Genomic DNA, 21,224 nt, shown 5'->3' on the forward strand with positions numbered 1-21,224 from the left:
TTTCTCTTTCAATTCTTTATTTTTATTTATTTTCAAGGATCAGAAGTTCTAAAGAAGGTGGAAAAATTATAGAAATGAAGCAAAGCTTGTGCTCTCACACCCAGTTCTTTAGCTACCAGGTGTGGCACTCTACTATCCTAAATGCTCTTAACAGCACAGGTCTGTCATTAATAAACTGCCTCTTATCTCTTCAGCTCCGCATCATATATTTACAATTACAGCAGAATTGGTCAAGTTAACTCTCTATGTTTTAGTGCTTGAATGAAGCCTCTGCACCTCATAACTAACTGCTTAAAAAAGACAATGCCAGCATTGAGAGATCCACCAGTCTTGGTTCATAGGCAGACAAAGGCATTGCCTAAAGTGGTATTAAGATTACTCAGGGTGACTCCACTACAGCAGAAACAGCGCTCTCTCCATTTCTGTAAGAGCCATCATGGAGTCTCCCCTCCACTCTAAGAGGAGACTAGCACCACAAGGGATATGAATCATAGTAGTAATACTTTGTAAACATCTATTCCCCCCTTCTACCTCCTCCCTGCCCTCAAATATTTGGAATACAGCAGCTCAGATATTTTAAGTGGTATTGCTCCGTTGGACTGAACACGTTTTCAGTATTTCAGTAGGATTAAGTGATTGAAAAGTCCAACAATAGAAAGATACAATAGTGTACAGTAGAGTGAAAGCGGTCTTAAACCACTGACAAATTGATTGATTGCTTATAGAGGTGGTCTAAGAAAGATGGAGCAGAATTTTACTCCATACATTTGGGGAACTGCATACTAGAGTCTCTTGGACCAGTACATCAACAGCTAGTTGAAAAATTAATCTATACTATTTTGCAGTAACAGTAGGTATAAAATACTTGTTTTGAGAGAAGAAAATATTACATCTAGGAATCCTCCCAATTAACGTAACTTCTACATGTATTGTTAATCAGTCTTTCAGAAAATAGCTGCACCTACAGTCTGCTCTCCCTCAAGTTATATTTGTTCACTGACTTCCATAATCTAAATTCACCATTCAAAGAGACAAGTTCCCCCTGTGTGAGGCTTATGACAAGGTAACTTCAACAAGTTCTCTACCACCTTAGAGTAACAGAGTGAAATGTTTTACTACATATTCCAGTTCAGATCATTGCATGTCTTCCTGGATAATTTAACCACTTGTTACTGTTCCTGCACCCTTAGGGACCTTTCCATCTTATATGAGAAGACTGAATTAAAGAAAAATAGGTAGGTGGCTTTTTAACCAGAAACGTTGGTGAAAAGCATTGATAGTGAAAGCCTGGGGAAACAGTTCTAAGCTAGAACAGGCAGAGACTTCTTTACACTGCATAAGTAAAGTGTCTCTCTGCTGATGAGGGAGGAAAACACCTACCCCCCCAAAAAAGGTAGTTCTGTCTTAATGCCAATTGCTAGCAAGGGTAGTGGATTTTCTTTAGGTGGGAGTGGAGGGAGAATTGTGCTTTTATGTAAGAAGTAAACTGAATACATGATACAGGGCATTTAAACAACCAACTGAGGAGAGTGATGTTATTTGGTCCCTGACCCAATCTGAACTGAATTTTGAGGCTCTGTGTTCCCATAGAGTTAAATGGGAACTGGCTCACACAACAGTAAATACATTTTAGATTACCAACAGCAACTAAACACATGGGGGTAGATCTATTTTCTGAGAATGAGGTTGAAATATGTTAGCCTTATTTTCCTCTTTCCCAATCCTTTATCTCTGCTTCTTAGATGGAGGCTTGTAAGCTAGCAGGTGGGAGAGAGAAGCTATACCAAAGAAGAAGGTTTGGATGAACCATCGACATTGAACAGAGCTGTCAACGATGCCTTTGGTCCTGCAATAAAACAAAGTAAGTTTTTATTTAAGATACTATACCCTCTTCATAAAAGTGGACTGTGAAATGAATCTAATACTTCATATTTACTGGTCATATTTATTGGTGTTTACAGCTCATGTTGTTTACATCTCAAAAGACCTTGATATGAAGAATGTTTAGTAATGAGCCTCAACTTTTACCCACCATTTACCATAGTCCTCAGTACCACTCATGAAGACTTTTTAACCATGATCACGAGACATTTTTTCTGACCCTGATTCGTTATTGATACTGTCAACATTAACATTATATGTAGAGTCTGGGTAGTCTCATTTCCTGTATATACACTGAAGTGCAAAAGAAGCATGGAGATATGAGACCATTTGGCATTACTAATATAAAGTAATCATGAAGTAAGATATAAAGTATAGGATGCTATGCAAATCCCTACATGATACAGAGTTTATGAATGTGTTTTCACTATGGAAAGGGCTTTTCAGTCAGAGTGGCAGCCTGGAGAACAAACAGCATACAAATAATACATTAAAGGTGCACACTGACCTCATTTTTGGGGAATTTCAGGGGCAGTGATGAGAATGTCAAACTGCTAATACCAGGGATCACATTTCTTAAACAGTGCTAAACTTTTCACATGGAACTGATGCTGATTTGCATGTGGAAAATACTGTTTCCACAGAAACATAGTTAGCCAAACAGACTAACGCCCTTCAATGCTTTATGCAATGGATTTTAAACTACTTTGTCAGTTACAGGAATGGGCTTTACAATGCTGGTTAGCAATCCCCAAGACAGTACACTACGGTGCAGAGGGAGCAATGCTAACAGAGTCACTGAGATTACACTCAATTAGTTTTCTCAATTGTCTTTGAGTTAATATGGTTTGCAATTTTTGTATTGCCTAGACATTTTTAAGATAAATTCAAACAAAAAACAAACAACCTCTTGAATGTTCACTAAAGGGAGATGGGACCTCAACAGGTGCAGGGCTAGCTGACTGTTTTTGTGTGTTTCCCTAGTACAGCAAGGAGGAAGAGGGTGTGTCTGGTGCAGTTTTTGCTACAAGAAACCCGAAGGCACAGGGGCAAATTCCATAGTGTGGTTTGGAGTATATTTCATTGCTCCAGAAGCATTAACCAGCGCTTGCTACTGATGGCAGCTCACCGCTAGTTAATGTGAAGGGAATAAGAGAAGCCGCCAACCCCCTCCTTCAGGTGATATTTCTTTGGCAATCATAATTTGCACTGGTGAAATCATGAGATGAATGACTTCTTCCCATGCTGCAACCAGTTCCAAGAGCGTACAGTTAATAGTATCAGGAGAACTAGCACATGCTTTAAAAGACAAAGAAGCTTGGGAGTGCATTTAGATTAATTAAAAACAGATCCCCAAAAATGTGAAGCTCTAAATCTTTTTTTCCTGCCTTTCCTTATAGTGGGGAAAGGGTAAATAAATAATGCCACAAAAGTGCCAGACAAAGTGGTCAGGAACTCAGTGAAAAACTCATTATTGGAAATATAAAAACAGCTGATGGGCTAGACTTTTAATGTCTTATTTAATGTGTAATACAAGAAGCTTTAACCACACATGCTACCTCAACTTACTTGGCACTCCCTCTACTGATTTCAGCTAGAATATTCCAACCCTGTTTATATTGTTGGGCCCTGTCTAGACTAGGAAGATGAGCAGATAGCAAATGTGTTAGCTAATATATGTTAACGTGTTTTTAAATGGCACTTAGTACCTAGTGTAACGAAAGGCAGTGTTTTAAAACCTAACACACTAGCTAAACACTCTTGTTGTCCAAACAGGGCTTTAGCGTTCCTCACTCTTTTCTGCATTAGCTGACAGTTTTAAATACTTTAAACGGCTTATGCAAGATAACACTCTTGCAAAACGTGTGTGTGTATATAATCTAGGCAAACAAATACTTTCTATCCTTAATAAGATTTAACTGTGATTTAATTCCCTGTCTCCTTAGAAATGTCTGAAGTACTAGTGGAAAGTGGATGTTAGTGTCATTAGAATGATGCTAGCAGCGGCTGCCTGAGAAGAAACAAGGTGTTAGGTAAGCAGTCTATATTTCTTCCTCTTCATAGCACTTTACATTTTAATAATACTTTACAAACTTAAGTGCTTCCTGTCAGGGTGCAAAACCTAGAAAAGGCCTGTCATATCTACTATGTCTGTCTGATTCTTGTAAATTTGTGCACAAACTTAAATATTAATTTTAACTCTGAGACATCTGCCCTTCCTACCTTTAAATCTGGGACATTATGTAATTGCAAACAGGTGTCACTTCATACTCCCCTTCTAACTAAATCATCTAAGGGGACAACTCTTTTATTTCAAATACAATCTGAGGGCCTGATTAAGCAGCCCTTACATGGATAAAATAAAAACACTATTTACTCTGAAGTTTTGTCTGAATAAGGAGTGCTAGACAGAGCCAGTGACAAATGTAATAGGACTGCTACATGAGACCGTCTTCCCTTTCTCAGTACGCACGACTCAAGATGTAAGCAAGACTGCAACATTAAAAGTTAGCAGAAGAGCTACCTAAAATTTTAAAAAAAGAAACAGTTGAAAATATTGCTGTGAAAACATTGCTGATCAACATGGGATTTTTAGTGAGCATAAGAACTATTATTAATTGTACAACCTTCATAATCTGTTGCTCCTGAACCATATACATCTTCCTTTGAGTAGGGCTGAACTTCTGCACACTGTTTCTGATGCAAACAGAATTCCTTTTATAAGTTTTCTACTTCACAAAATCCCACTAGGTGGCAGCCCAGTGTCAACCAGCCCCACAAAAGTGTACTGCTGCATTTTCACAAGATAGATTAGCTCTATTGATTACAAAGACGCCTACAGATTATTTTATAGACTCTCAGAAATGTAGGGCTGAAATGTACCTTAAGAGGTCATCAAGTCCAGCCCCCTGTGCTGAGGCAGGACCAAGTAAACCTACACCATCCCTGTTTTTAAAAACCTCCAATGATGGGGATTCCACCACCTCCCTTGGAAGCCTATTCCAGATCTTATTCCAGATGGTTAGAAAGTATTTCCTAATATCTAACTCAAATCTCTCTTGTTGCAGATTAAGCCCATTACTGCTTGTTCTACCTTCAGTAGACAAGAACAATTGACAGTCCTCTGTCAAATGTTATAAAAAATCGGGTCCCTCCAGCACACTCAGTCTTCTTTCCTCTAGACTAAACATGGCCAGTTTTTTTTAAAGCTTTCCTCATGATCAGAGTTTGTAAACCTTTTATCGTCTTTAGAACGACGTCAGAGGAGAGTAACAATTTGTCCACTTCTTTCCTAAATTGTGGCACCCAGAATTGGACACGGTACTCTAGCTGAGGCCTCACCACTGCTGAAAAGAGAGGAACAACTACCACTCTTGTCTTACATACACTTCTGTTAATACAGCCCAGAATATTAGCTTTTGTAACTGCATCATATTGCTGACTCATTCAGTATGATGCACTGTAACTCCCAGAACCTTTTCAGCAGTACAGCCAGCCAGCCATTCCCCATTTTGTAGCTGTACATTTGATTTCCCCCCCCTTGTCCTAAATATGGTTGTCTTTATTGAATTTCATTTTGGTGAAGTCAGACCAATTCTCCAATTTGTCAAGTTGCTTCTAATCCTGTAGGCCAAACCCCTTCCAGGTGAGTCATCTGCAAATTGTATAAGCATACTCGCCACTTCATTATCCAAGTTGTAATTGACTAGTATTGAATGGAGGACAGACCCCTGCAGGATCCCACTAGGTACACCTGCCAGTTTGACAGCAAACCATTAATAACTACCCTGTTTGTGGTCTCTTCACCAGCTATGCATCCCTCTTAAAATTTCATGTAGGCCACATTTCCCAATTTACTTATGACATTGTCATGTGGACTGTCAAAAGGCCTTACTAAAATCAAAACATCACATCTACAACTTCTCTCCCATACATGAGGCCAATAACCCTGTTTATTTTTTAGTTCTACTTAAAGAAAAGCCCCTAATTTGGTCTTAATATTTGAAGGTATGTGAAGGGATATGCCCTCATTCTGGTGTAGAGGAGACTAACAAGCACTACTGGGCCTGCTTAGTACTAATGAGGCACCCCTGAAAGACTTGTCCAGCCTGGAGGGGAAGCAGCTTAAATAGATAAACCTATCAGAGGAAGGGCTGGTGAACAGGAAGAAGGCTATTCCACCCCAGCAACTGCTGAGTGACTGGTCAGCTGAGAAGGAGATGGTCATACCCTGCACTGACTGGCCACAAAACCATACGTCTCAAGAGGAGGGGCAAAAGGTAGGCCCCACTAAGAGTAAATAGACTCTGATAAAGCTAAATCCAGAAAGAGTGCCTGAGAGACAGGCCACCTTAGACTTTCTTTGTTTTCATTCAGATTCTCCTCTCTCATAAGGATAAGAGTATAAATGATGGAAAGTTGAGTTGGGGGTGTTAAGTATACCCTTGATCCTCCACAACATATCAGAATTGTTTTTATTCCATCTATTGGTATGACTCTTTTCTACGGCACTCTGCACTACAGTTAGATCTCAAAGGATTAGATTTTTATTGGTAAAAGTTTATAAACATCAATTTCACCACATGCACAGTCCATTGATGATAATTATAACTTGCAGAAATGAAAATTAAGAAAAATGCTGCTTGAGAACTCAGTTTAATTTAAGGATATTTACTTTGTACATCTTGACAACTTGTGTTAATGGTTACAAGGCTTCAACTTTTTGAATCTCAATTCCTGTCATTAAAACAATTGTCTGACACCTCAATTTCCCACAGCAGAAAACTTAAGATGATTAAAAATAAATACTTGCTCAACTGTAAAAATTTAAATCAAATAGAAAAAAATGCTTAAATGGATATGCTTGACAGAATTCAATTTATTTTTTTTAATAATGTTGATGGATAAGTAGAATATCAGAGCACACATGGGAGAATGAACTAATTCTCCCAAATCCCCTGCCTTAAGTGAGGTTCCTAAACCCATATTTAACTTTAGGTTTCTGGGTGTGGGGTTTTGTTTTTAAAATAAATCTTGGTCATAAAATCAAAGACAGAAGGAAATTTAAAAAAAAATCCCACCCACATAACTTACTTGCATAACTTGACACTGTACAATGCTTCAGTTACATGAATTCCCCAGACGAGCCAGAACCTGGTAAGACAAGCGTGCACATTAGTTTTAATGTTGTTTCAAACTTAGGACTACACTGTGTCCATAATGCAAAACAGTTCTCTCCACTTGCAGAGAGAAGGTATTTAAGAAAGAGACAAGTTAACTTTTTCTAAAGGACAGCTGAGAAACTTGTATTCTAAGGGTGTGTTTGAAAGAAGTTGCTCAAGGACAGGTTACGAAGCTCAGGTGTAGTGAGTCACCTAAACCATCTGGTACTACCTACCTACCGGCACTGAGGTGAAGAACAAACCATTAAAATGTAACAATAAATCAAACTAGATTATTATGGAATATTAAGAAGGGGTGCAGAGAGGGAAACAAAACAATGTAAGTAGCAAAAATAGTAGTTTCCCAAAACCAACTTACCCATTATATAGTAGCTTGTGGTGGTTGTCCACTAAATATTTAGTAAAATAGCCAAGTGGTCCCAGATTGTTGTAGGGTATTGTTGAAGGTAAAAATACTGCCCACTAAAAGAAACAAACACTTTAGAAATCTCAAAATTTTCACTTTAAGGAGACAACACTAAGCTTGAGCCTTGAAATTTAGCTCCTCATATCCCTGGTCAAATTTGCTTGCTATTAAATTGACTGCCCTTATATGTGCTGGCTGATTTCACTGATGTGGGCTACTTTCTCAGCTTTGTGCATTTCTCTCTCTCTCTCCCACCCCACCCCACCCCACCCCCCCCCCATGCTTAGCAGACAGGCTACTAGCCCTCTAAGATGACTGCAGCAAAATAGGTGCTCTTAGGCTGAAGGAATCCAAGCAAAACAGGCTTATGCCTCTGCATTTCTTGTGCTAGTTACACCAGGAAGATGGAAGGGATGAGGTGGTGAATGCACCAGATGTGCCCTTTGATAAAGTGGCATATCATTAACAGACAAGAACCATGCACAATGTTTAACAGGCAAGATAAATTATCAGTGGTATGAAAAGTTCAAAATCTAATTCGTCAAGTTATATAAGTGATTAGATACTGAAGATGTGGGAAAAGGGAGGAACAGCATAACAGCAGTATCATTAAACAATAGTTTTGGTTGGTAACGAGCATGTCAGAGCTTCCAAAATGCTTTAGTTGTGCATGTGCAATACTCTCCCCCACCCCAGAAATGTTTTGAGAAGGAAGTGGAAGGTACGGACATGGAGTCAAAATAGCAGGGACTAGAGGGCAACTAGGTATGGGTGAAAGACTGGGAAAGGGTCAGGGTGGGAAGGTAAGAGTCACTGCCTGCCTTTGTGCTCCCCTCTAACATGTGCACTGATGAGACAAAAGTGAGTTTTTTAATTGGATACAGTCAACTTGAAATCTATTAATTTCAAGAAATGGTTCAAGAGTATTTTCATGAATCACTCCTGCCAATCTTAATAATCTAACAGTAACTTTTAAAAATAATTATCCTATGCTTGTTGACTCTCACAAACAAAAGAAAAATTACTATACAATGGAGCCAGTGAACCAGACCATGAATGGCTGTCAAATACATAAACTGAACTTTCTCTCTAATCTCCTATTTATACTAATCTTATGTGTTGTAACAGTAACCAAGGTCCATTTTTAAGGCTAACAGACTGGTTTAGTCACTGGGCCCAGGCAATCCTTAATCTCTTTGCTGAGTACAAAAATCCAACACACAATTGTATTTGCAGTTGTCTCCATGGAACTGGACACACGACCCCTTTTTTTCCACACAACTTCCTTAACTGCCAAGTGTGACTTTTGGTCTCATAAGAACTGGTTTTACCAATACACACTTCCGTCTCAGAGTCCCCTATGTTGAAATTTTTAACCTCTCTCCCCTTCTGCACATTCAAACTTTGCATTACATGTGTAATACTTCACCTTCTCCTATAGTTAAAGATGTACAATTCCTCTTCAAACTCCCTATTGGATCCCCACTCATTTCAGAATTCACTTCAAAACTGCCCTCATTTTAAAAAGCTTCAATCGATCTGCTCCTCCTTACTGTACAAACTGTGTCTTCCTCCACAGTTAGAATGAACTTCCTTTTTCTGTGCAAAATCTGGCCACTGTTGCCTCTGTCTACAATTTTTGTTTTTAATTCCTAGTGTGGGTAATATGAGGTCAGCTTTACTACTAGTAGAACTGGACAGAAGGCTATTGTACACAAGCCTCCAAGGTCACCAGTGCTTAACACTATGTCAATTAAATGTACTCTGACCGTGTTTATCCGTGACAGTAGCAGGAGCTTTGTGTGCAAAGGAGGAGTGCAGTGCCGGTATCTGGGAAGAAGATCCTGCTGTTTGCAAGACAGGAGCAGGGACACATACCCATGCTCTATTCTAGATCAGGCTGGCCTATGAGCTGCTACTGTTGTATCATTCAGATATCTGTACCAATTTCACCATCTCCTGGGACAGTGTCTTTTTGCTGTTGTCTACTCCAAGGGAAGAGGACACTTACACAAACAATCCAGGGGTGCGGAAACAGCTATTGATGAGACAAGTGTCCTCATTTCATCATCTCATGAAGGAGGGACACCACCCACTTCACTGAGCTCCTACAACCACCCCTGGCAGCCTGGTCCTGTCTCACCCCTCAGCCCAAATCCGCACACACCCGCACTCCTCACCCATGCACCCTCTATCCCCCATCCCTGACCTCCCTCTCTGCACCCTCTATCCCCCATCCCTGACCTCCCTCTCTGCACCCTCTATCCCCCCATCTCTGACCTCCCTCTCTGCACCCTCTATCCCCCCATCTCTGATCTCCCCCACCCAACCCCTCAGCACCTTCTATCCCCCATCCCTGCCCTCCCCCGCCCCCCAGAACGCTCTATCCCCCACCCCGACCTCCCCGGCACCCCCAGCTTCACCGTGCCTGCCATGCACCTCCCCCCGCCATGCACCTCCTACTTCCCTCCAGCCCTGATCTCACCCCCGCACCAGGCACCCCCCAGCGCTCCCTCCCCCAGCTGCCACCCATGCCCCAGCGCGGCCCCCGGAGTTGCCCGGCTGCTTACGGCGAAGTAGCTGATGGAGAGGACGATGACGCCCATCCAGACGGGGCTGGCGCACCGAAAATAAGCGCCGGGGTTGCCGGGGGGCGCCGCCATCCTGTCGCCGGCCTCGATCCCGCGAACGCCGCTCACAGCGTCACCTTCACTGGCCGAGAGCTGCCAGCCAGCCCCTGTACCCCGGGGGGCGGGCGGACCCTGCCTCCCACCAACGAACCGACGCCTCTGCCCTGGGGGAGGGGCAAGGCAGGCAAGCGGGTTCTCTTCTGTCATAAGCCCCGCCCCTCTGGAGAAGCCCCGCCCCTCGTGGGCTCTGGTGCTGAGTCTGGCAGCTGGTTCCCGCCGCCGGAGGCCGGGCGCGCGCGACCTGCCACTGCCAGGAGCTCGCGAGACGGGGAGGGGGTGGCGCTGGGCGCGTTCCAGCTCCTCAGGAGGCTTGCTTAGAGAGAGAGAGAGAGAGCCGCGTGGGGTGGGGGGGTTGGGGCGGAGGGGCCCTTGACTCCTTGCTAGCAAAGGCAGGCAGGCTGTCTGTCTACGTTGTCAGACAGGTTTTCCGTGGGGAGGGCTGTCCCCTGCCAGCCCCACACGGTGTTCCTCGCCCCCGCACCCTATCAACAGCTTCTCGTTGCTATGCGCTCCCCTCTGACAGGGGTTCCATGTAGTTCCCTACGGAGGGCCTGTATCAGCCCCAGCTTGCAGCAGACGCAGCCTGCTGTCATCCTGGCTTCCCAGTTCAGAGCCACTTGGCTTCCTGCCTGCCCCGGGGGCTTCAAGAACTCCTGCTGCTTTTAGAAACATTGGGCTGGATTTTGCAGGTGACCCGAACAGAAACACAAACCCTCTCTTGGGATAACTCACTGTAAAGTGATGCTGTTTTGCAATTGGCGTTGTCGCCCTGGATAACAAACAAGTAGTTGTAAGCCAATATCCTGGCTTTCACTCTAGGCGAGTCCCCTAGGCCCCAATCCATGAACGTAGTTAGGCTCTCAATTTCAGTAAAAATTAGGACTCTAAATACCTTTTTGGATCTGGGACTTAATTTCTCTGCCTCAATTTCCCCCTGTGTGAAATTGGGAGAGTCACAGGAGTGCTCTGTGTGTTAGTCAATCTTGGTACAGTTCTCTGAACATGTAAATAGTAATCACTAGTGAAGACATTACAGTTAATAATCTGCTCGTAGAGCGAGGACCATGGCCCAGATTCGGACTTCCGATCTGTATTATACAGGACCTGTCCATGAGTTTGAGGTACGAATTCAGGTCCCATGTTGTTTTTGCAACAGGTGTAGAGACTATAGTTTTTGTAGACTTTTATCTTCACTGCTGTGGCAATAATACTTGGTAGTACTACCCTTCCTTACAGAGAGAATTTACGTTTGATTTTTGTCACAGGATTAGCGAAGGCAGAAATTTAGTATTAGATTAGATTATTCCACAGCCTAATAGATCTCACTGTCAGAAGCTTTTTCCCATTAATTATTCAGCAATTTTTCTCTTTCTGAGTTTTACTCAAATTCTTTTCTTAGTGATGACCTTTGTACCACCCTAAGAAGTTCCTCTCCATGGCCTAGATCAATCCCCCTCCCCACTCTCAGATCCACATTTACAGGGATATTCCCACTTCTCCTTGGCCAACCCCATCATGGCCCTCCATGGTGGGTGATTCGTAGGTCTTGGGTCCATGCAACAAGAGGAAGCAGAGATGGGCAAACACAGCATTCCCCCTGTGGCACTGCAGAAATTCTGAAAATGAGCTAATGCAACCTGTATCTATTCTGTATGGCAGAAGTCTCTGGGGGAGTCTCCGGTAGTGAGACTCCAAAAGAGCTGTTCTACCAGAGAAGTGGGGTGGGGTTGCTGGGGTTAGCCAGGCCTCCTGGGGATTACCAGGTTTGGAGGGGGTGGGTCTCATGACCTCTTCCACAACAGAGGAGAGATGCAAACCCACACTACCAGCAGATGTGAGGGAATCTTCACTGAGGTTTCTCCCCCATAGCCTCCTACCACAGGTTTTTCCATAGGAGGAGTTGAGATTTATACCCTTCAAATACCTGGTATATGATTACCACTATAGCTACCCATTAATCTAGCAATACAGGTAAACCAAAATCTTATGAGCAGCCACTTAATTAAAACTCCTTTCTAATCCATGTTTTAAAATTGATACAGGACTGACATTTGTTTATCTGAAGCTCTGGGTTTAAGCTATTCCTTAAAGTCCTTTGCAAAATTGGGATCATCATTAGCTGCTTCGATTGCCTCACAAATCAATCCACCCAGTCCTTCAATTATTTTTTCTTCCCTTGTCTTTGTTTCCTCCAGTTTATCTAAATCTTTCTGGTTATCATTATCCTGGATACTGTTCCAGGTTTCTTCTTTAGCAGTGACTCTGAAATCCAGAGGATTTATATCTTCTATAGGTGTTTGATCAGTGTACTGAATAATCATTTATTTTTCGCCCCCACTGTAATTGGCTTAATACCAGATGCATCGTGTATGAAATGCTGTTGCTGACACAAGAGGGCAGTGGCACATATAGGAAAACAGTTTGCATTAGCTGTTGCTGATATAACGTGGTCCATGAAAGATCATCAGCTGTGGGAATGCAAGCTGACAAAAATGGGAAATCTAATCTGTTCTCCAGCTGGGGAACAGAGGCCAACTCTTCCACTTCCAAATATCTCCTAGGGATGGGAGTGTGCCTGGTGGCAGCCTGCCCTGTGTTGAAGTTCTCTTCTACAGTTAGGAGGTGTAGGATCCCTTGAATTGTTTTAACGCTGTCTTGTGTGGCAAAAAAGGTGTGTTTTTACAGTGAGAAAACTAAAGTGAATTAGTTATCCTGATGTAAATTCTAGCATAGATCAGCCTCCGTAGTCCTTATTGCAGTGTAGCTATGTGATGTCAACTGTGGGTCCAGTGTTGACCTCGCCTAGATATACTGCAGTAAAAACTGAACTAAACTACCACCAAAACTACCTGTGCCTTGTCTCCACTAGACTTTTTTACAGCAAGATAGTTAATGCATGTTAGTTATCTTGTTGTTAAAAAACACACCTTTTTTGGCAATGAAGATTTAGTCTGAATGTGTGTTGTGTCCCTACTACCCCACAGATAGTTTGTAGGGCCACTGTTTGTCCCTGTGTCCAAAACACTGTTCCTCTTGTTGGAGGGAGAGGTCCTTGGAACCTACCTCCAAGACCAGCATGATTCCAGTTGACTTCATAGGGGTTGTGCATACAGGGATAAAGTGCTAGGGTAATGGGAGACATGCTTACATTAGGAGTTAATCTGTTTTATAACGTTGAGCATGTTCCTTTATAGACAATAACACTAAGAATAACCACCGGGTACATAGTCAAAGATCTTGTCTATGCTTGGGTCTAGTCTTGATTCAGTCATCAATGGCTACCAATGAGTGTAGCTGCACCAGTGCTGACACCCTGTAATGTAGACAGGCTAACTTGCTTCATGTTTGCTCGCTGTAGACAAGGCCTTAGAAAGTTAAAGGAGAAAGCAAACTTTAAGAGACTGAAGAGGGGGGAAAAGTGTGTCTCCATTGCTATATAATGCACAGTAACCCGTTTTATCTTTCTGTTCTTCAGTATCATTCTTAAGGGTGCACCAGGCCCAAGTTTAAAAGCTGAGTAATGGTTTGGTCCTGTTGCAGGGAAGTTGAAGTAGATGGAGCAATGCTTCTTCTTCCCCCTATCGCTCTGCGGGCCTATATTTCTGCTGCTCATTTCACGCATTGTTTACAACATTAAATTAGTCTTTCAGATTTTAAATGCCAACGCCATGTCTGTTGTTTCTAGTACAATGGAAAACATGTTCTGCCTCCAAGTTAGAGACATTGGTTTAGGACTATCTGGGAACACAAATGGTATTTGTCAGGCAGTCTGTCACTTGTGTTTTGTGCTCTTGATAGATGCCAGAGACTAGATAGTAGGAGGCAGGGTTTCTTCTTCTGTGTCTTTGGGGAGGGGGGTGAGAGGAAAAATGGAAGAAGAAATTTAGGTTTTAAGAGTTTGATTCCATCTAAAGAATTTTGAAACATGGTTTGGGCTAATCTAGAGTTGTATAGTTGCAGGATTGGGTCCCTTGTTAGGAAATTATTTAGCTGCAGCCAACTTTAAACTGAGTTGAAAGGCTAATGTAGATGAGACAGAATATGTGTTTATTCACTGTAGATTCTATAAGGAGATGGATTTAACAAATTATTTCTGTTACTCAGAGTTAACAAAGAAGGATGTAATGAAAGTGCCGCAAGCATTTCCTTACTATTAAATTAATTTACTACGCATTTTTTTAAAATAACCTCCCTCACAATTTCATTCCTTCTACAAAAATATTTCTTCTTTGAATAATGGTTGGTTTTAAAATGATCACTGCTGCTTTTAAATTCTAAGATGAGACAAACTAAGCAAGAACTCTTTTTCATTTCCTGTTTTACTACTTCATAAATATTTATATTACTAATTACAATGGCCAAGATTTTCAACAATAGAAGTCCAGCATTATCTTCCTAAATCTATATTTAAGCACTTAAATAAGTGGTCACATTTTCAAAAGTATTGAGAAATCCATTATACAGAAATAAATAGACAAACTAAAGGCTGTTTTCTCCCCTCAAACTGTGGGTATGTCTAAACTGCAGAAAAGGTGTATTCTTAACTCAGTTTAGCTAACTAAGGCCTTGTCTACACTAGCACTTTTTCCGGCAAAACTTTTATTGCTCAGGGGTGTGAAAAAACACACCCCTGAGCGACATAAGTTTTGCCAGCATAAGCGCTTATGTAGACAGTGCTATGTTCGCGTGAGACATTCTCCCACCAACATATCCACCGCCACTCATTTAGGTGGTTTTATTATGTTGGCGGGAGAGCTCTCTCTCCCATTAACATAACGCAGCTACACAAGCACTTTTACAGCAGCATAGTAGTACCAATACAGCTGTGCACTGTAAGTTTTAAATGTAGACTAGCCCTACCTTGCTTTAGCAAACGCGGTTAAAATAACAATGAAATGGCAATTCAGCTTTGAACTCAGGTTAGCAAGCCAAGTTAAAATCTGTAACAGACCTTGGGGTTGAATTCCAGCTGTCTAACCTGAGTTCAAACCCAAATTGCCATGTCTTCACTTCCATTTTAACCCAAGATAGCTAAACCAAGTTGAAAACATTCCTTTTTTTTTTTTTTTTTTTTTTTTTTGCAGTGTAGACATACATACTCTTTGTATTGCAATGGAAGTTCTTTGTACAGTAAGAATGATAGCTATATCCTTGTTATACATAAATGTTTAAAGTTATTAAAATGTGATGGAAAATTAAACTAATTGTTTGGTATCATATTTTGAACTATAATAGTAGGTGGCAAAATCTATGGCTTGGATCTTGTTAGCCATATCAGCCTCATTCATTGATATCATCTTTACAAAAATTTAGGAATAAATTCTTCCCTGAGCTATAAAAGTGTAGAAAGTCCCATTGATTTAAAAAGAAATTGAGTACTGTATGTACATAGGAGAGCAGCATTTGGCCTTTAATTTGTGCCAAAGTCCCATATGTTTAACATAAGCTGTATACCATGCCACTAGACATATAATTATCATCATCATGGGCTTTGTATTCTAAAAGGAAAAAGAAAGATGAACACAAAGAAATCCAGTCACTGACATTGTATGTTCTACTAATTATTAAGCCCTTGTTTACAGTAAAATGACTTAGTCAGGAGACATGGTTATAACATGGTTCCAGTTTGCAGTGTAGACAGGATTTTAACAATGGTTTGTAATTGGGCTTTACTGATGTCTGATGGAAGCCATTTAGTGATGCCAATGCACCCATTGAATACATTTTGTGTTTCTCTGTCTAAAAGTAGATTCGGCATACATCTATGCCTCAAGGTGGAAATTTAATTTCCAGCCCAGGTAGACATTCACATTCTGTGTTGGCTTCAGCTAGTATGCTAAAAATAGCAGGGTAGGGGACTACACTTCTATTTTTAGTGCACAAGCCTAATCCAACCTAGTTTGCTCACTTCTGCCTGAGCTGTACATTTCATCCCCAGTTTGAAGTGTATGCATACCCTGAATCTATCCTGTTGTTTTTAATGCATCCTATCCTTTTTGTTTGTTTGTTTTTTTAAATAGCAAACAGTTACACACACAGAAAACAACTTTCATCTGACAATCTCAAAGGACTTTTCAAAGATACATTACACCCAGATTGATGGCACACCGAGGTGAAGCAACTTGCCTCACATTGCGCAATGAGTGAGTAAAGAAACAATCAAAAGGTTAAAAAAATGAGTAAAACAACCGGTGAGCTTCCTGACTCCCGGTTTCCTGCCCTAACTAGGCCAGACTACCTGTATCATCCGTATCCCCAGTAAATGACCTCGGGGTATCATTTTTTCATTTTCTAAATGCTGGCTTGCTATCCTGCTCCTTTCTGCTGTCACTTAACTCGTAGAGTAAGATGTTTAATGCTTTGGAGTCTGTCCAGATTTGAAAAGCATGGTGCTGGACACTGGAGAGTATAGTGTTGCAAAAGAGGAAAGGGTTCTGATCACTGAGAAACGCTATAGTCAACTGCAACCAGCTAGCACATTTTAAACATGACTGTCCACGAAGGGCAAAATCACCTTTGCTAACATGTTTTTCTAACGTGATGCATTTTCGCAGTGGGTATTATGCAAATAAGGATGGGAAGGCAGGCTGAGGTGGGGAAAAAAGCAACATGGACCTGGCAACGGGTCAATTGGAAGAGTAAGATGGGTGGGCAGCATGTTCCAGCAGGAGTGGAAGGTATGGCTTTTAAGATGGGAGAAAACAGCATTGAAAATCAAGGTAGGGCTTCTGCTCTGGGGACAGGGAGGAGGGGAGACTCCAGACGATTTGTCTCCAGTCCCTGTGGAAAAAGCCTTGAGGCTAAGTTTACTTCTCTTCAGGGGCCTAAGGTTTGTAATCAGGTTTGGCAGACTATGCTGTTGTCTTCCCTTTCTATAGCATTATGTGAGGGTGTGGTATTTTACAGAAATCAAAGAAGATGCAAGGCTGGTCCTACAACACTTGCAGTCTAAGAGCCTGCTACTGTAAGGTGCTGAAGGCCCTCATGTGCCACTGAAGTAAGTGGGAGTTGAAAGTGTTGATTGATCATGTTGCAAGATCTATGACAACAGAAAATCTGTGATAAGAGGAGGGAAGAGGGGAAAAGGATTACAATAAAGGAATGCAGATTAAGTGCTTGTCCACACTGGGGATTTCAGAAGTTAGTGGGCATGTACCCGTTAGGGTGACCAGATGCCCCGATTTTATAGGAACAGTCCTGATATTTGGGGCTTTGTCTTATATAGACTTCTATTACCCCTCAGCACCGTCCCAATTTTTCACACTTGCTATCTGGTCACCCTAATACTCGTGCAACTGTACCAGATCCACTGCCTTCAGTTGAACTGCTTGTTGTGAGTAGGGTTTGTAGCACTGAGCTGCCAATGAAACACATGCAATATGGATCCTAAATATATATATACAGAGAGAGAGAGAGAGAGAGGAAAAGAACCCATCTGCACGTGGGGAGGATATTTGGGGGGGGAGGAAAGCTTGATGGACAAAGGAACACAGGAGAGGGTTTCACTTCCAGGTAAAAGCGGTTGCATAGAAGACAACATGAAGGCAGTACTGGGATTTAGACAATCCCAGGCCACAGGTGCACCTCAGTTGGAGCCCCTTTCATGGCCCTGCCCCACCCCTGCACTAAGGTGCTCTCTTGTGCTGGGGCCCTGCCCCATCCTGAGCCATCTGCTAGACTGGTGTGTGGTGACCATCCCTCCTTCCTGAGAAGGCTGATCTTCTGCAAACCCCAGATCATTGCTCCTTGCCTTGAGGTGGGAATCTGTCCCAAAAGAAGAATGTATACGGGGACTCCTGCTAGCACTGCCCCAACAGAGCCATAATTGTCCATTAGCAGCAAGAGATGGTATAAGCATCCTTCCACACCAAAGCAGTGATTTCAGAGTTAGTGACCCACAGAGATGAATGGTGTAGCCCATACCTCTCATAGCTATTGTTTCAGGCTGTCTGCAGACTCTGGCATTGCATCAGTTACTCTCAGGTCATGTTTTCCTGCTGTTTTTTTTTTAAACCACAAGGGCTAGATTTCCCCCCCCCTCCCCCTTTGGACATCAGCACATGAGTCTGGGCATTAGACAGCAGAAGAGGAGTTAAAAGGTCAGATGTTTTTTTCAAACAGCATTATTTTAGATAACTGATTTCAGCGCAGTCCACAGCCAAGTTTCAGGGACTTACAGGCAATGGAAAGGGAGATTTTTAAGGGTTCAGTAAATGTAACAGGTAAGGGTGAGATTTTTCAAAAGAGGGATTTTGCCTGAATTCTGTGAGCATTGCAATCAATGGTACAACTCCTTTTGACTCCAGTGGGAGCAGAGTTAGCCTATCACTAAACACCTTTGGAATTTTATGGCTGTACATTTTTCATCTGATCTCGCTTTTATTGACATTAATAGGGGGCAAGTCGGGGCCCCCTGTGAATTATCTGATGTCAGAAAATTCACTTCAGCAGCAGGAACAGAACACTCTTCAGTCCCAGTGGCACTCCCTACACTAAAGGTAAAGCTCATATGTGCAAGAGACAGATATTCCTCAGGGGTTGGTCCAAGACTGTGTCATGAACTCACCCAGAAACTAAGGACCATGACTAACCTCACCACCTTCCCCTCCCAGTGCAAGGTGCACTTTTCCAACGTGTCTTTGACCTGACCTTCTCTGACATATATATATATATATATATATATATATATATATATATATATAAAACACCATGTATATTTTGAAAAAAAGAAAAGAAAAAAACCTACTAAAATAAGACATTCCGCTGCCCACACTTCTCTCCTGGGTGAGAGGAGAAGCAACAAACAGATGTCAGATGTTAGTAAAGGTGCTTAAGGCACTACTGGTAGGTACTGAGATACTATGGTAATGAGTGTGACAGAAGAACTTCTATAGAATAGAATAGACCCATTACAAACACATTCTATTACACTACATTATTACAGTGCATTTGAATTTGAAATCTCTCTGCAACACTTCAGACGTCCTTTGATATTTTTATTTCAGTGGTATACGCTCTGCCTTCTGCTGCTCTCTGTCAAGTCCAGAATCAAAGTGGTGTTGATTAGTAAATAATGGGGCTGCAAAATTTGACACCAACAAGATAAATAAAGAGGTGTTTTAGATAAGCAGGCATGAGATGAGCCTCCCTTTTATGATGTGTAAATGTCTGATGGCTAAGTTGTACCACTGATTTTGGAACACAACTCCCTACTGGATGCAATGGAAAGTTCTGCTTAAATTGGTGCAGTATGGGTCTAAGAAATGTTTGCTGTATGGAATTAGAGATTAATTTAACAGCAGCTCAGTGATTATTTCACCAGTGGTAGTTGGGTAGCAGTAATGCATTAAGCAGGCGTTACCAACATTTGACACGTGTTGTTTGTTGGCTTGTTCTCCCCCAGGGAGAGAAGTGTGACCAGTGGAATGTCTTGCTTTAGTAGGGTGTTGTTTTTTTAGCATATCTGTTGTTATGTATACATATTACATATACAGCACAGAATGTGGCCCTCGGAGAATAAGGATCCCCTCCCCCCCTTTGCACTTCCCAGAATCTGAGCTGCTCTGGCAGCTGATGCAGCCCATGGCATAAATTAGAGCAGATATTAGAGAGCCTTCTCCAAACTGTTTTTGGCACAGCTGCCAATGGACTGCTCTGCACAGCTGAGATATACGCCCCAACTTGCTCCTTGCTACCCCTTGCAACTCCTGCATATCTCTAAACCAGGTGCAGCCAACTGCCCCAGTGCTGTGAGTATTTTCTAGGCATTTCATGACTGTTTTTGCCTTCTCTTAGCCCCCTTTATACCAGCAGACTGGCATAAAGGGAACTTGGTGGAGGACAGAATCTGAATCCTGACCTCCCTGAAATCAATGGCAAAACTTCCATAGCTTTCAGTGGGACCATGATTTAGTCCCAGATACTCGAAATCAGCACTCATTTTAGGCTAGGTCACATTGGATCAGTGGTGACCTGTTTTGGTGGGAGGTGGTGTTTTTTTTTTTTTTTGAAGGGAGAAGGAGAGGGACGCTTGAAACTGTGGATCTTGTTTTCTAGAATCTCACTGTTTTTGTTTTTTAAATAAAACTTAAATCCCTAGCTATTAGCATTGCAAAGAAAACCTTGGAAACTTGGAAGAGTAAAGAGCCTGCTTGACAATGTATCTGAAACAATAGCTCTGGGAAGTGTGAACTGCCCTATTCATCTTGATGGTGTGTTAACCAAGGCCTTCTCTTGCTCTGAGTCATCAGTTGATGGCTAGCGTCAGAGTTGCTAACCCCAGCTGTGGACAAGGAAGGAATCCCCTTGTGCTTCCTTTCCTTCCTCTTTTATCCCTTCTTCCAGAGCAGCAGATATCTAGCCCTGGTTTATCCGAGTAAATTAGATTGGTATAATTACGTCACTCAGAGGTGTGAAAAATCAATGCCCCTAAGCAGCAGTTAAACCAATCTGAGTCCCCTTATAGACAGCACTAGGTTGACAGAAAAATTCTTCTATCAACCTAGCTACTGTCTCTCAGGGAGGGGAATTACCTACATCGATTGGAGAATCCCTCCTGTCGGTGTAGGTAGTATGTGTCTACACGGACGTGCTACAGCAGTTATGCTGAGCTCACATTGTCAAGCTTTTCTTGGCAGCCATGAGGGCTAGAAATGTAACATTAAGAAGAAAAAATGAAAGTTTATATTCAGACATGGTTGCATGACTTTGGGAGCTGAAGCTCCATGTATATGTTTATTATGCCTATGCCTTAATTCAAACCTGCCCATGGGCATATCTAAACCCCATTAAGATGGAGCCAAATCAAGAACACAGATGATCATATTTTAAACCTCTGCACAAGATTCCATAAGTATAGTCACATGGGGGAGAGTGTGGCTTGTGAGCAGAGTTATTATTAATGCTGTCAATCTGCGCCCTATCTAAATGTATTTATTTATCATTTGAATGGAAAGGAAAGTCTTCCAGACAGTCCAAAGGATTGGTGATTGAAGATGGCTACTATGAAGAAGATCCAATGGGACTGATATGTGCCATAATACCACAAGTTATGGGAGTGATACA

General features: G+C 41.9%; 2 protein-coding genes across 2 annotated transcripts in view; one reads left to right on the plus strand and one right to left on the minus strand.

The window, feature by feature from the left end:
* TMEM254 (transmembrane protein 254) lies at positions 1 to 10,245 on the minus strand. The gene is made up of 4 exons (XM_067539898.1): positions 10,041 to 10,245; positions 7,423 to 7,526; positions 6,976 to 7,035; positions 1 to 1,846 (listed from the first exon to the last, which is right to left on the minus strand). The coding sequence occupies exons 1-4, from the start codon at positions 10,131 to 10,133 to the stop codon at positions 1,726 to 1,728; spliced, it is 378 nt and encodes a 125-aa protein (XP_067395999.1). The 5' UTR covers positions 10,134 to 10,245; the 3' UTR covers positions 1 to 1,725.
* LOC137147567 (uncharacterized) overlaps positions 6,100 to 21,224 on the plus strand; it is a 22,269-nt gene continuing 7,144 nt past the window's right edge. Inside the window, exons 1-2 of the mRNA XM_067539886.1 lie at positions 6,100 to 6,161; positions 16,181 to 16,303. Coding sequence (XP_067395987.1) covers positions 16,300 to 16,303 — 4 coding nt within the window. The 5' untranslated portion in view covers positions 6,100 to 6,161; positions 16,181 to 16,299. The remainder of the gene's footprint in view (positions 6,162 to 16,180; positions 16,304 to 21,224) is intronic.

The sequence above is a fragment of the Emydura macquarii genome, unplaced genomic scaffold (assembly GCF_026122565.2).
Source record: "Emydura macquarii macquarii isolate MOO-44397 ecotype Brisbane River unplaced genomic scaffold, CSIRO-AGI_Emac_v2 contig_67, whole genome shotgun sequence".
Taxonomy (NCBI): domain Eukaryota; kingdom Metazoa; phylum Chordata; order Testudines; family Chelidae; genus Emydura; species Emydura macquarii.

Bases quoted from the DNA above. Each gene is read 5' to 3' on its own strand.
- TMEM254 (XM_067539898.1), bottom strand. From the start codon at position 10,133: ATGGCGGCGCCCCCCGGCAACCCCGGCGCTTATTTTCGGTGCGCCAGC. The intron at 7,527-10,040 runs GTAAGCAGCCGG...TGTTTCTTTTAG, and splicing joins TCTCCATCAGCTACTTCGCC to TGGGCAGTATTTTTACCTTC. The intron at 7,036-7,422 runs GTAAGTTGGTTT...TTGTCTTACCAG, and splicing joins CACAAGCTACTATATAATGG to GTTCTGGCTCGTCTGGGGAA.